This window comes from Drosophila willistoni (genome assembly GCF_018902025.1).
Source record: "Drosophila willistoni isolate 14030-0811.24 chromosome XL unlocalized genomic scaffold, UCI_dwil_1.1 Seg141, whole genome shotgun sequence".
Taxonomy (NCBI): Eukaryota; Metazoa; Arthropoda; class Insecta; order Diptera; family Drosophilidae; genus Drosophila; species Drosophila willistoni.
The window spans coordinates 7,648,208-7,662,467 of record NW_025814052.1 but is presented as its reverse complement, the minus strand read 5'-3'; the positions used below and the strand labels follow the sequence as shown (position 1 = coordinate 7,662,467).

Below are 14,260 nucleotides of genomic sequence, written 5' to 3'. Positions count from 1 at the left end.
CAAATGCAATGGTAGTAGCTATGCGGCGCAAAGACAAGAAGTTAGTTTAGTCATAAACACTAAAACCACAAAGTTTAAAGAGAGGAGAAACGACGATAAGGAAGGGAAATTGAAGACAATTATTTTGAAGAAGCCCGCCTAAAAGGCCAAACCCAACTGAGTTCTGAGGTCATGAGAGATTAACAATTACATGTACATAATTTTCTTAAATGGCCTAGCTATTCCTTTAGCCTAAAATCAAGATATTTTATTTTCAAATTTCTTTTCATTTAACAATTAACAATTTTTAGCTATAGATTTCCGTTGCGAGTGCACTGTGTCGCCAATTATAGTGCATTGTGGCGCCACAAAAAATACTAAATTCGTAAAAAATGAGTTTTACATTAATAAGGGGTTTTTAAACCACTATTTAGCGATGCCAGAGTGTGATGTCACATTGCTTTTGCACCACTAGCTGCTGATGTTGGAACAACACTAACAATCATTTTCTTGACATAAAAATTAAAATTAATTTTTGTTCTAGAAAACGCAATAAGGAAGCCAGAGGAAACGTGTGCAAGCCAATAACATGAATGTCGACATCTCTGATATTATAGAATTTGTGGTACCATCTAGAACTGAATATGCAGATGAGGATAAAGATCAAGGCGGAGCAGGAGGCGGATCTGCGATGGGAATCGAAGGTGCAATGATTGAAGCCGGCAACAGAGATGTTGATAATGCGGAAGATGACGATGTTGGTACCACATATGTAGTATTGGATACCCTAGGCCAAGACTACGGAGGTGAGGAGTTTCTCATCGTCAACGAGGGTGGCCACGACACGGAACTCATGATGGACGAACTGGAAAATTGTCGTCAATTGATGACCATTAAATATGAAGATGATGCGGTAGTAAACGAGATTGAAGGATTCGATGAGGAGACAATAGGAATTGACACAGAGACGGCACCGACGGTGGAAGAGGAGAGGTTTTATCTGAATGACCAGCAATTTGAGGACATGGACAATTTGGTAGAAGAGGAAGAATCCCAAGATGATCTAGATGAATTGGATCAAGATGACTTTCAAATGACATCAGATATCATTAAAGAGGAGACTGAAGTGTTGGAAGAACAAATCGAGACGACACAAACAACGCAATCAAAGCCAAGCGATAAAATAATGGATGAGTTCAAAGGACCAAGAAGGTATTTGCTATTTGATGACCTTATTGCCACCATTGTGGAGTTCGATGAGGATAACACGCCCATAGTTGAATTCTCAATGATAACCAGTCCGCTCGACGAGAAACTTCTAGTTGAATGTGGAATTTGTCCCGATGTAATGCATAAGTCCAAGCTGTCAAAGCATCAGAAAACTCATTTAGTGCCTGGAACGAATCGATATGCCTGTATCTACTGTACAGAGACCTATCGTGATTGTAAATATTTGGCCGGACATGCCCGACGTCATATGGGCATTAGGCCGTATGTGTGTGAACTGTGCAAATTGTATTTTTCTACCAAGCAGGATTTGCGGGTCCATAACCAGCGTCGACACCTTCGAAAAGATCATATTTGTGAATTGTGCGCCAAGTCCTTTGCCCAGCACACGCAATTAAAACGTCATCGAGAGGCAACGCACGAGAAGAAACGTCGCTTCCAATGTACATATTGCAATAAGGCATATTTTAAAAACTTTTCGCTTCAGGAGCACATTCGCAATGTTCATATGGGTAAGCGGAGGATGTTGAAATGCCCGTTTTGTGGCATGCAATGCCGGGATGCCCATAAAATGGCAAGGCATCGCAAGGAGATGCATTTGAATCAGGATTCATATGTCTGCCATCTGTGCCAGGAGGAATTCACCGATATTAACTATTTCGATGCCCATAAGAGATCTATACAATGTCGCAGTAATACGAGAAGATTGACAAATGATCAGACAAATGTGCAAAATGAAATGAGTGACATCAATGTACCAGAGAATGAGGAGGAATTTGATGAAGATGCGGGCCTATTGGTAGTTGAAGAAGTAACGGAGGGGGACATAGAGCAGCAGGATTATGGATTAAATCAATCCCAATACGCCCTACTAGTTGAGGCTGATGGCGAGATGGTGGGAGAGGACGGACAAGTGGCTCAGAATTTGCATATGATTGATGAGGGACAATATTTTGCGGCCATAGAGCAGCAACAGCAGCACCACCATCAGCAGCAGCAGCAGCACCTCCACCACCACAACAACATGCAGATTCAACACGCTGCTTCCGGTCAGAACTTTGCCGATGATGATTTAATTTATGAAATCACCTTAGAGACTGAGGATAACTGAGCGCAAAGGCAGTCGGTCCGAAAGCACATTATTTTGTATATATAGAAAAATGTTGAAGATGCAGATACTAATTAAACAGGACGACAGAACTCGGTCCCAGGGACCAGAGTACACTTTTCTGATGGATTATGATGCGCTGAGTCCGCATCATACAAATATGTTGAATTTGTTCTATCAGAAAAGTGTTTTCTGGGTCTGAGCTTATTGTGGTCGACCTTTATTATTTTATATGTGAATTACCCATCGATTTTTAATTTGAAATAAATTTCGTTGGGTTCTTAAATGCAAATCTAGGCCTGAATAACAATATGTAATATTAATAAATATATAAATTTTTCTCAAATCTGTGTTCTTTATTTGACAAGCCATGACAAAAGGGAACACTTTACTGTCAACGGCTTTCACCTGGACTTTCGGGGAAAACTGTAGAAGGAGGCGATTTTAATATAAATAAAATAACTACGTTTAAGTAGTTTACTAATTAAGTCAAATTCTATAGTCAATTTTTCAAAATTATGCACAGTGGCGCCAGCACTAACGAACAACAAAATGCGGCGAAAAACTAACAGGAGGAACCTGTCCTACTATGTTAAAACTGTTATACTGTTTTGTTTTTTTGTGTCATATCTAATTCTTTTTTGACACAACTCCTTCCGGATGCGGCCAATACTGTCAGTGCGTCTCAAAAATGTAGTTCATATTACATTCATAAACGTTAAAAATCTTATATGTAAATGCATGATATGTATTAAGAAAATAAAACCAAGCTATTCGTTGCTTTTAAATTTTCCCCGCAATTGGACTTTAGAAAAGGCTAAATTTGGCGGCATCACTTGCTCAATGCTGGCGGCCAGATTTGACGGGAAAAAGGCCAGTTTGGCAACACGGGCGTGTTTCTTTTTTGGTTTTTAATAGCAAAGACAAGACTGCATTTCGGGCAAATCGTTTTGGACTCTAAATTACAATAAATTAGTAAAAATTTAATAATTCTGTATATTGTTAATTTCTTTGCTTTGCTTCTCTACGAAATTTGTGTGTGTTTTGTGTGGTGCGAGTGTGTGTGTGTGTGTGTGTGTGGGGAGAGAGACGAGACAGAGACTAGAAAAAAGTATTCAATAAAGTGCGAAAGGTCAGCTAGCAGACGGGAAAACAGCTTGAGGTAGAACGAGAAAGCCTCTATTTAGAGTGTATGTGTGTGTGTGAGTGATTGTGTGTGTGTGTGTGCTGAGTATCTGCAAGTTAGTTAGTCTAGCTGTCCCTTTCAAACGCCAACAGAACGCAATTGCTTTGAAATTAAAACGAAGAAAAACCAACGGCAACCCAACCCTCCTCAACTCAACACCCCTCCCCTTCTATCCTGGCTGGCCAAAAACACACACACACACGCACACAGATCAAACGTCGTCGTTGTCGTGTGGTTCCGGTGCCGCCGCCGCCACCAACGCAAAGCGAAGCAATAGCACAGAGTTGCAGTTGCAAACAAAAAAAACACAAAAAAAAGTAAAATAAACCGCAAAATATATAGATACAAAATCTAAATCTGAGAATTGGGTAGGTGAATTCCTCTGGGAGTGGAGCACAAGAAAAAGCTGGGCAAGGCTGGCAAGTAACTGGACTCTAGATACTGCCCAAGCCGGGTGTCTGCGCCGCTGCTGCTGCAGGGACAACAAAAAACCAAAAAAAAAAAAAAACTGTTAGACAGGTAAATATGAATACATATGTATAATGTGCGTGTGTGTGTTTGTGTGTGTATTGTATGTATGTATATACTCATATGTAGATACAACACATTTCATCTCTCTCATTCGCTCTCTCGTTGTTTGTGTGTGTCTATGCAATTTTCTAAATGGAAATTCGCTTATACGATTTAACCGGAATTCCAATTGGATTTCCGAATTCAATGAGTTGTATTAATACATAACTGAATTAGAATCTCAAACTCAAAGATTTCGTTTGTAACAGTGCAAAGAACATGAATCTATGTTTATAACTAAATGTATCTCTATATACGTGTATATATATATATATATGTGTATGTATATACATAGCATTAATGCATAAACATATCCTTGAATTTTTCATTGTGTCTTCATCCAGCCAGACCAATTCGCTATATTCAAATCCGAAGCTAATTGCAATAAATAATTGATCACATTGATTCAAAACAATTCCTCGTATGTCTGCTGGACTCATCTGTATGCTGTATGTGGGGTATATATACATACATACATATGTATGTATGTACATATGTATAAATATTTATATCTTCTTGCTTCATTCTGGCAAATATCTGTATGTATGTATGTACATACAAATAACACATGCAAATGAGCCTCAGTGTAATAGGTTGATTGATTTATTCCTAATTTTGAAGTTTACCAAAAAGATTCACAAACAGCTGATCAAAGATTTGTATTATATATAAATATATGTACATAAATAGAGACGCATTAACTTTTCATTGATTTCGATAAGAGACTTTCATAGTAGACACAGAGTGTGGGAATAGTCATCCAACTCTTGTTTGTAGGTACTTTACTTCTATAGCAGACAGATTGCATTTTATGGTCAACAAAGAAACCAAACTAAATTGAAATGGGACCTTCAAAATGGCAGTGAAATCTATAAAATTGTTTATTAGATTACTCTAGCCAATACACACGCATATAGTAATTTTAACTTCATATCACGAACACATTCAAACACGTCCCACACACACACACACGCACACACACTAAACGTGGAGCAATTATCACTAGAAATCGTCATCATGGTCATGCTTTTATCAGATTCAGGCCCTAGAACCAGAGCCGTCTCCTCATACACACTACTCTCCTTCCCCCATATATATATATGTATGTATGTACATACATACATACATACACGTAAAATCATCACATACATGCATGCAAATTATCAAGTTTTAATTTATATTAGCACACACAATACACACTCTAAGCGAAACAAAAAAGTAAAAAAAAAAACCAAATAACTAATCGGTATACAAACATTTTTAGAATAACGCCTAAGGAAAGCAAACGGAACGGAACGGAACGGAACAAAACGACGAGTAGGAAGAGAATTACTGAGAGCTAAATATATATCCATTCGATCCGATAAACGACAACAAGACAAGGACAAGATAATACATATAGGCGCCACCCACAAGAGAGCAAGGGAGCAGAAAACAGGACAAAAGCAGAGGAGGAGGTGAAGAAGAAGGAGAAGGAGAAGGAGGAGGATTACAACTGCCCGAAAACTCGTTACTCGCCCACTTGCTACTCGCTGTGAGATGTTGCCATTCACTCCACAAGTGGTCAAACGTTTGTTAGCACTCAAAAAGGGCAACGAGGATAACACAGTCGAGGGCAAGTGGTCCGAAAAGGCCGTCAAGAATTTGGTTAAGAAAATAAAAAAGAGTTCCCAACTAGAGGAATTGGAACGTGCCATTTCCACACAGAATTGCCAGACACGTTGTGTGACTGTGCCGCGTAGTAAACCCACCGGCGGTCCGCAAGGTAGTGAACATTTACGTAAGGGTCTACCACATGTGATCTATTGCCGTTTATGGCGTTGGCCCGATTTGCAATCGCAAAATGAATTGAAACCCTTGGATCATTGTGAGTACGCGTTTCATTTGCGTAAAGAGGAGATTTGTATAAATCCGTATCATTATAAGAAAATTGAGCTATCCATATTGGTGCCGAAATCATTGCCAACACCACCAGATTCCATTGTTGACTATCCATTGGATAATCATACACATCAGATACCAAATAATACGGATTATAATGCTGCTATAATACGCAGCGCCTCATTGAGTCCGCCACAGTATATGGAATTGGGTGCGGGCTCGACAAATTCACAAACCTCAACAGCCACATCGTCCTCATCCTCAATATCAGTGTCAACGGCAGCATTATCACCGTTTCAACAGCAGCAGCAGCAGCACCAGCAGCAACAACAACAACAACAGCAATCGTTATCATCGTTTGGCCAAAATATGGATTCGCAATCGAGTGTTTTAAGCGTTGGCAGCAGTATACCAAATACAGGTACTCCGCCACCGGGCTATATGAGCGAAGATGGTGACCCCATTGATCCCAATGATAATATGAATATGTCACGTCTAACACCGCCTGCCGATGCTGCTCCAGTTATGTACCATGAGCCAGCCTTCTGGTGTTCCATTTCCTATTATGAGCTGAATACACGAGTCGGTGAAACTTTCCATGCCTCACAACCGTCGATCACAGTCGATGGCTTCACAGATCCATCCAATTCGGAACGCTTCTGTTTGGGTCTACTATCGAATGTGAATCGCAATGAGGTTGTCGAACAGACACGCCGTCACATTGGCAAGGGTGTACGGCTCTATTACATTGGTGGCGAAGTGTTTGCCGAATGTCTCAGCGATTCATCGATATTTGTCCAAAGCCCGAATTGTAATCAACGTTACGGCTGGCATCCGGCCACCGTTTGTAAAATTCCACCCGGTTGCAATTTGAAAATTTTCAATAATCAGGAATTTGCAGCCCTACTCTCACAATCGGTCTCACAGGGATTTGAAGCTGTCTACCAATTGACACGCATGTGCACCATACGCATGTCCTTTGTCAAGGGCTGGGGAGCTGAATATCGTCGCCAGACAGTCACCTCGACACCATGCTGGATTGAATTGCATTTGAATGGTCCGCTGCAGTGGCTAGATCGAGTCCTAACCCAAATGGGTTCACCGCGTCTGCCATGCAGTTCCATGTCGTAAATGGAATGGAGAATGAAATGAAATGGGAAGGGCGTGGGGAAAAAGCCCACAAAAAAAAGAACGCTCGGACAACATTTTTCTTAAAACTACAAGAAAACAAACAACAAAAAAAAAAAAAAAAAAGAAAAACACACACAAAACAACCCAAAACCCAGATCTATATACATATATATCTATACCTTTATATATAAAGAGAGAAATATCTTTATATATATATACAAATTTTTTAGCCTTTAAGTGACAACAAGTACACTTTATGGATTTTTTTTTATTTTTAATTTGTTTGTTTTTCTATTCATCTATTCTATTCATAAAAAAAAAAACAGTGAAACCGAAATTCAAAATTCTTTCTAAAAGAAACAAAACCAACAAAACAAAAATACAAAAAACAAACCCCGTGATTTCAGAAACATTTTCTAATGTTTGAGCATAAAAAGGAACAAACAAAAAAAAAAAAAAAACAAAACAAAACAAAGCAAAGAATATACAACAAAAAAAAAAACAAAAAGCGAAAACAAAAAATGATTTGACATGGAACAAAACACACAAAAAAGCCGTAACAGAAAACTGGGATTTATCATGAGCTCGAAGCTTGCATTAACTAACTTAAACACACTTCACTCTCTAAACGTACACGAAAAGGAAAAGAAAACAAAAACAAAGAAAAATTGTCAGTGTTTTTTTTTTTTTGCATTAATTATATGTCTAATGAATTAAAACGAAACCAAAAAAAAGGAAAAGGACAAAATGTAAATTAAAATTTAAAAATGCAAGACAAGAAAAACAAAAATCATATGGATAATCCATATCGCTTTGTATGTCTGTCTGTGTGTGTGTGTGTGTGTGTGTGTGTGTGTTTAAATGAAAACACAAAATAGAGAGAAAAATATCCAAGACTAATAGAAAAAAAGCCAAATCATTTCTAATCTTAAATAATAACCCAAAAGGGCAACAAAATCTACTCAAAAATATTTCCAAAACGTTTTCAAGACAATTTGCAAACATTGGAAACAAAAACATTTGTTATATTTGTAAATTTTATTCAAAGCGGAAACAAAACAATCGTGAATAATTGCATTTATTTTTTTAATACACAGAAAATTGGTCAGAAAATGAGACAGACAAGTGAATCCATTAACTAATAAACCTAATAACTGCAAAATGTCAATTAAACAAAACAAAAAAAAAAACAAATACTTAAAACACACACACACACACACACATATATATATATATATTCAAATTTTCATGTTTTTAACTATAAAGGAAAAGATAAACAAACTAAAAGTTATAAATTGTAATTCTTGTTTTGCTTTTGTTATGCCATAGAGAGAGAGAGAGAGCATACCCTACAGCTTATGTCTTCTCTTCTCTCTAAGTAAACATACATATTCTTCGCTGTTTAGTGTATATGTTTAAACAAAAACAAAAAAAAAAAAATGTAAAAAACAAATGCCAATGAGAGAAATTCCCACAAAAATTCGTTGTTTTCCAACACTATTTTTGAATGTCATATCATTTTACACCACCAGGAATCCGTGTTGGATACCGTTTTGGATTCGGATCAAAGTTTTTATGTTTTTTGTTGCAAAGCTTGTAAAGCCTTAAATATATATCCTTTTAGAATATTTTTTTGTATTAAAGATTTGTAGTTTTGGGCCGATTTTTATCTAACATGCAAATTGCATTCGGTTTTCTATTTTTCTTCTTCTTCATTTTCTGCTTTGGGTCTCTAGATATTAAGTCTTCTTTTATATACAATTTTGGCTTAGCTATAAACTGTTTTTGTAAGTCAATGTTCTTATCATTATAAATATTATGATTATTATTATTTTTTTTCATTCTTATTTTGTGTGTTTATTTCCCGTTTTTTTTTTGTTAAAAACCAAAAACAACAACAAAACGAATGTAACAAAAAACAAAAAAAAAAAGTGCAAAACAAACATTTTTTTGTTTCATAAATTCATTGTTTCTTTTTATTTTATTTTTGTGCTGTTATATTGTAGAATGGAAAGCTGTATAATTTAGTTTTTATGGCAATTTTTGAACACAAAACTTAATTAAATCTATTATGAAGCAAGAACAAGAATGCAGCTAAAACAAAATACAAAAAGAAAAAGAAAAAACAAAAGAGAATTCAAAAGATAATTGTACACTTAGTTTTAAGAAAAGCAAAAAACAAACCAGTCAAAACCATAAAAAAAGCTCTGATTATTATGATAAATCAACAAAAAGGAAACCAGACAAAAACGCAAAAAAAAACACTACATATATATATATATATATATATATATATATATATAAATACTTACATATATATATATATATCTACCATACGTATATTTAAATAAACACTTATATTTTAAACAAAAAAACAAATCTATGTATGTGTGTGTGTAACTTAATGCCGCCGCTCATGTATTTTCATATGTTGCTTGTAATTGGATTTTCGCAGAAATCGCGCCTGGCACTTCGTACAGCCAAAGGGTCGAAGTTGTGTATGAGAAATCTGATGATGCTTCAATTCGGATGAGCTAAAGAAACGTTTGCTACATTCTGGCTGTGGACACTGGAAGTCACGTTGATTGTAATGACGCTTTAAATGAACATTCAGATAGCATTGATCCGACAAGACTCGTTGGCATATGGGGCAGGTATAGCTTAAATTGGAGTCAATCGTTTTCTGATCCTGGTCGCGTTCCTTTGTCTGTTCCTGCTCCTGCTCCTGGTTTTGAGATGAATGCTCCGTTTTCATGTGAACACGTCGCTTGTGTATGGAATGAAAGAACATTTGACAGTTTTCATTTTGACATCGATAGGGCTTCTCTCCTGTATGAAGTCGTCGATGTACTGTCAGATAATTTGCATAGCGAAAACCCTTGTCACAGATATCACATTTATGCGGACGATCGGTCGTATGCGTAACATAATGTATACGCAATTTGTTCAATTGACGAAAACCCTTGCCACAAGCATCGCATATATGTGGCTTTTCATTTGTATGGGTCATTTTATGAATACGCAAATTGTAGGCCTCACTAAAGCCACGCCCACAAATGGGACAGATGTGCGTTTGTGCTTTTGTTGTTGATGATGATGACGTACGTTTGCTTTTCACCTTGATTTCGGTTGATTTCAGTGTCTCAATGTTTGTTGGCGTTTGCTGCAAAGCCTAAGAGATGGGTATTAGATGATATATCTCTCTCTCGCTCTCTCTTTCTGATTTGTGCTTACCCCATTGACTAGATCGATTAAATCGAAATTATTGCAAGGTGTTAACAATTCCAAATCATCACAGTCGCCATTTAAATCATCCAATTGAGCAAAGAGACGCACATCCTCTAGAGAAACTGCATAGTTCTCATCGTCTTGGCCATGTTGCAGCGGACTGGACATTATTTCCTGTTCGATATCTACTACGGATATGGCATATGATGACGATTTTTCTGTTGTTAATGTTGTCCTATGTCGCATGATTTTGTGTATCCTGTGGGTAATGGGTCAATTGCTACCTTCCAACTACTGTGAACATCAAACAACAAAACTTGTGCACCTACAACGCAGAAATTTTGTTTAAATGCGATAAGATTACGCCGTTTTTTATTGGTTACAACGATGGAAACAGGGACAGGAGGGGGGGCAACCTTCCTGATATCGTACTGCCCGGTTAGTTGTTCTCTAATAAACATTTGTCGATAAATTAATTTCCATTGCTGGCTAACTCTTTATTTTGTTTTGTATTTGTACTTTAAACATTTATTTCGTTTTATGTACGAGATTGCACTTTGCCCCAATTGTGGGACAATCTCTAACGAGCGAAGCCGCCGGTTCAATTCAATTGCCTCCTGCTTCTCCTCCATGCCTCCGTGTAGTCGTATCGTCGAGCAACTTTATCGAAAGCAACGCAAGACAGATTATAATACATGGGAAACTAGTTAACAAGACAAAGTTTTCAATCGAAATAGGGTAAATCATTTGTTCTGCCTTCTTCTTGGCGATCTGTCAGCGGGAACACTCAATGAAGTGCTGCTCAGGTTACAATTTATCTGTTTATCCTCTGGATTATGTAGAGCGGGTACCTCCTAAGAGATTCCTCACAGATTTCCAATTGATCAAGTATGTTTTTGCCTTTCTTCTAACCAAATTTGTTAGTTGAGTGTAAATGTAGAGATTTTATATACATAGATTTCAGAAATCAGACTAAGCATTGCAATTATATTGACATTGGCGTAAACTTTGAAAGCTTTTTTTCATCCCGTCTAAGCCCCGCCCACCTCTAAAAGGCAAAAGGTTAAGAGCAATTGATTTAATAAGCATTTGTCAGCCAACATTTTTTTGTTTTCAAATTTAAATATAATAGATCAGTGACGGATTAAACAAACGCGAGGCCTTTAGCAATCCGAAAATCCTAATCAAAACCTATATAAAATAGAAAAAAATTCACTTGCATAGTTAAAACCTTTTTTCCATATTTTTATGTGAATGATTCAACTTTTTAGTGATCAATCAGCGTTTTTCAGCGCTCTGATAGCCGGAGCCCCTATAGGCGTGGGCCCCGTAACACCTGCTAATCCGGCACTGTAATGCACACATATGTAAATGTTTATCAGATCAAACTCTGAAAGACTTGCCAAGTGAAAAGGTCAATACGAGTCGAGTTTTAAAAAATACAATACAATTTAATTTGGTTTCATTATTTTTGGGGTTAGGATTAGTTTAGTAAATTAAGAATGCAGATAAATATTATTTAGCTGTTAGACCTTAAACTTTTGCAAGAGATGCCTTAATTCTTCATTCTGGCGTCGCAGGAAAACCACTTCGGCATCATATTGTACACGCATTTTCAGTACTTCCACATAATGATTAAGGCCATGTTCGAGAGTTTTCCACAATTTGCATTTGGAGGTGGGGAAACAGTTTAGAAATTGACGCCAAAAATTACGAATTTCATCATCGGTAAATTGTATCAAATTGACATCATTTGCATGTTTGCTCGATTCCGATTCATACATAAGTTTATGCATTTTCGAGGTGTACAAGTTCATGGCATGAAGACATAGAGCTGGTTCCATAACCAAATAATGATGTTTGCATGGCTCCCGTTCGACTCCACCCTTGACGAGAATTGTTTTGTTCACCTGGTTACGACGATCCGGTGGCTGCAGGAGACGTTGCTGTACCTTCTCATCGAATGCATCGGGCGACCGATTCAATTTGGTATCCTTCATAAAGACCTCAGCGCATTTGCGTGGACTCAGACCCTGGGGCTGACAATTCGGACAATAGGTATAGGGTAGAAAGACTTTGGTCAATTCCTGCATATCACGCATATGACGTATACGCAAGGCGGCAAATATATTATCAATCCGTACTAGAACTTTCTCTTGATCGGCATGGGGTTCAATTATTTTGAGTAGACGCTCTTCGATCAGGAAACCTCCACGATCGGCTAATTTTCTCATTAGATTACGCATCAGGCGTAATGATTCTGGTGGCAAATCCTTCAGATCGGGTTTATGTTTTGGCATTGCTTTGGTTATTTGACGATTTTTTGGCACTTTTCCAGCCCGCAAATCGAAACGCTCCAAAATCTTGCTCCCTTTCTTGGCGCTCTTATTGATATTGGGTATTGGTGGAACTGGCCGTATCCAGGGCATTGCCAATTGTTGTTCATGGATGATGCGGTCAATGTGATAGACTCGCTCGATCAGAGATTGCAATTCACGATAATTGATTTGCCAGACACGATTGAATTTCTCACGATTATTTAGACGTGAGTGATAGGCCTTCATTTCCATGTCATTGATATTGGAATGGAGTTTATATATATCCGCCGAGAGACGGGCAATTGTCCGTTTACCCTGTTGACGAAGACTCTTCAAGGAGCGACGTGTTTTCGCTATAGTTTCATGCAAACGAGCCACTCGGCGCTTTTGCTGATTGTTTATAATGACATTCTCTTCGTTGCGCTTTTGCAGCACTTGATAATTATAGTCCAATTTTTCGGAATTCATCAAGACATTATCGCGAGTTCGTCGTAATTCCAATTCCAAGCGTTCGCATTCCTTCTCCAGACGTATACGGGTCGATTTGGTCAATTCCTCTTGGCTCTCGTTGATTTGACGTGTTTGTTTCGCATAGAATTTCTCTCGACTCCGGACCAATTCGGCCTTCTCCTCGAAATTCGCATTGAGAGCATCGAAAAAGGTTCGCCATTTCTCCACAGCTGTTATGGAGAACAATTGACGTTCATCTTCGATGGTATGGCGAAGCATTTGCAAGTGCTGCTTGTAGGCCTCCTTAAGGGTTTCCACCTGATGATCAACACGCTCAACCAGACAGCATAGATCACTTGCCTGACGTTCGCGATCGAAATCATATTTGGCATTCATACGTTCGATTTCGGCCTGGCAGGCAGCAATCATACCATCCTTATTAGACATAATATCGGCTATGCGTTTCTTTTGCTCCTCAATTTGATCCCACAGCATCATCGGTTCGTTAATCTCTTCCAGTTCGGTCCAACGGGCTTTGATATCATCAAATTTGGCCATTGTCTCAATACTTTCACGTTGTAGATTCAATTGTAAGTTCTGTTGCTGTGAGGCCTCAAACAGGCGACGATTCAATTCCCTTCGTTCATTGGCCACTCGTACATTTGTGACCAGCTCATTGCCAAAGCGAGTAAGTTCATCCAAGCGTGTACTGGACAAGTCGAGTTGTTGATCAATTTGACTTCTTTGCGCCTGACAACGCTCAACCGCGCTCTTGGGTGTATCATGGTATTTATTGCGTACTCGCTGCAGAACAGATAAACGGCGATTATCCAGTTTACGTATAGTCTTATCGCAGTGCTCCTTGGCTAGTAGTGCATCGATGCGTTCGTGAAACGATTCCCAGCTGTCCATCTCCACGGGTTCGGTCTCTATCTCCTGCTCCTCGGCCGGAACATCAACGTCAGCTTCACTGCCAAGATCATGGTCAACCCCCTTTTCGACCACCTCCACTTCATCTTCGTTTTCATCCATTTTCGAGTAAAGGTAGTTTGTTGTTTAGTATCAATATTATTTCACTTGTTTCAGTTTTCACGTTTCCAGTTTAAGTTGAAGTTTGATCGAAACATTTGACATTTGGTTGCCAAGCTACCGTTATTTGGCAATTCTATTTGACGTATTCGA

The 14,260-nt window shown here is 38.1% G+C and overlaps 4 protein-coding genes across 4 annotated transcripts; 2 read left to right on the top strand and 2 right to left on the bottom strand.

Annotated features, from left to right (window-relative positions):
- Window positions 1-434: 434 nt before the first annotated feature.
- LOC6649110 (zinc finger protein 436) lies at window positions 435-2,660 on the top strand. Its single transcript, XM_002071697.4, has one exon. It carries the CDS (start codon window positions 569-571, stop codon window positions 2,315-2,317), a length of 1,749 nt encoding a protein of 582 aa, XP_002071733.1. The 5' UTR covers window positions 435-568; the 3' UTR covers window positions 2,318-2,660.
- A 524-nt stretch (window positions 2,661-3,184) lies between these two features.
- Window positions 3,185-7,208, top strand: LOC6649109 (mothers against decapentaplegic homolog 3). The gene is made up of 3 exons (XM_023179584.2): window positions 3,185-3,817; window positions 3,873-4,019; window positions 5,335-7,208. Exon 3 carries the CDS (start codon window positions 5,610-5,612, stop codon window positions 7,080-7,082), a length of 1,473 nt encoding a protein of 490 aa, XP_023035352.1. The 5' UTR covers window positions 3,185-3,817; window positions 3,873-4,019; window positions 5,335-5,609; the 3' UTR covers window positions 7,083-7,208.
- A 2,231-nt stretch (window positions 7,209-9,439) lies between these two features.
- On the bottom strand, window positions 9,440-11,000 carry LOC6649108 (zinc finger protein 627). Its single transcript, XM_047011246.1, has 2 exons — window positions 10,317-11,000; window positions 9,440-10,254 (listed from the first exon to the last, which is right to left on the bottom strand). The coding sequence occupies exons 1-2, from the start codon at window positions 10,554-10,556 to the stop codon at window positions 9,484-9,486; spliced, it is 1,011 nt and encodes a 336-aa protein (XP_046867202.1). The 5' UTR covers window positions 10,557-11,000; the 3' UTR covers window positions 9,440-9,483.
- A 735-nt stretch (window positions 11,001-11,735) lies between these two features.
- Window positions 11,736-14,252, bottom strand: LOC6649107 (dynein regulatory complex protein 1 homolog). The gene has a single exon (XM_002071694.4). The coding sequence runs from the start codon at window positions 14,108-14,110 to the stop codon at window positions 11,837-11,839; it is 2,274 nt and encodes a 757-aa protein (XP_002071730.1). The 5' UTR covers window positions 14,111-14,252; the 3' UTR covers window positions 11,736-11,836.
- Between the last annotated feature and the right edge of the window lie 8 nt (window positions 14,253-14,260).

Coding starts and splice junctions, on each gene's coding strand:
- LOC6649110 (XM_002071697.4), top strand. CDS start 569: ATGAATGTCGACATCTCTGATATTATAGAATTTGTGGTACCATCTAGA.
- LOC6649109 (XM_023179584.2), top strand. CDS start 5,610: ATGTTGCCATTCACTCCACAAGTGGTCAAACGTTTGTTAGCACTCAAA.
- LOC6649108 (XM_047011246.1), bottom strand. CDS start 10,556: ATGCGACATAGGACAACATTAACAACAGAAAAATCGTCATCATATGCC. Junction 10,255..10,316: donor TAATCGATCTAGTCAATGGG/GTAAGCACAAAT, acceptor CCCATCTCTTAG/GCTTTGCAGCAAACGCCAAC.
- LOC6649107 (XM_002071694.4), bottom strand. CDS start 14,110: ATGGATGAAAACGAAGATGAAGTGGAGGTGGTCGAAAAGGGGGTTGAC.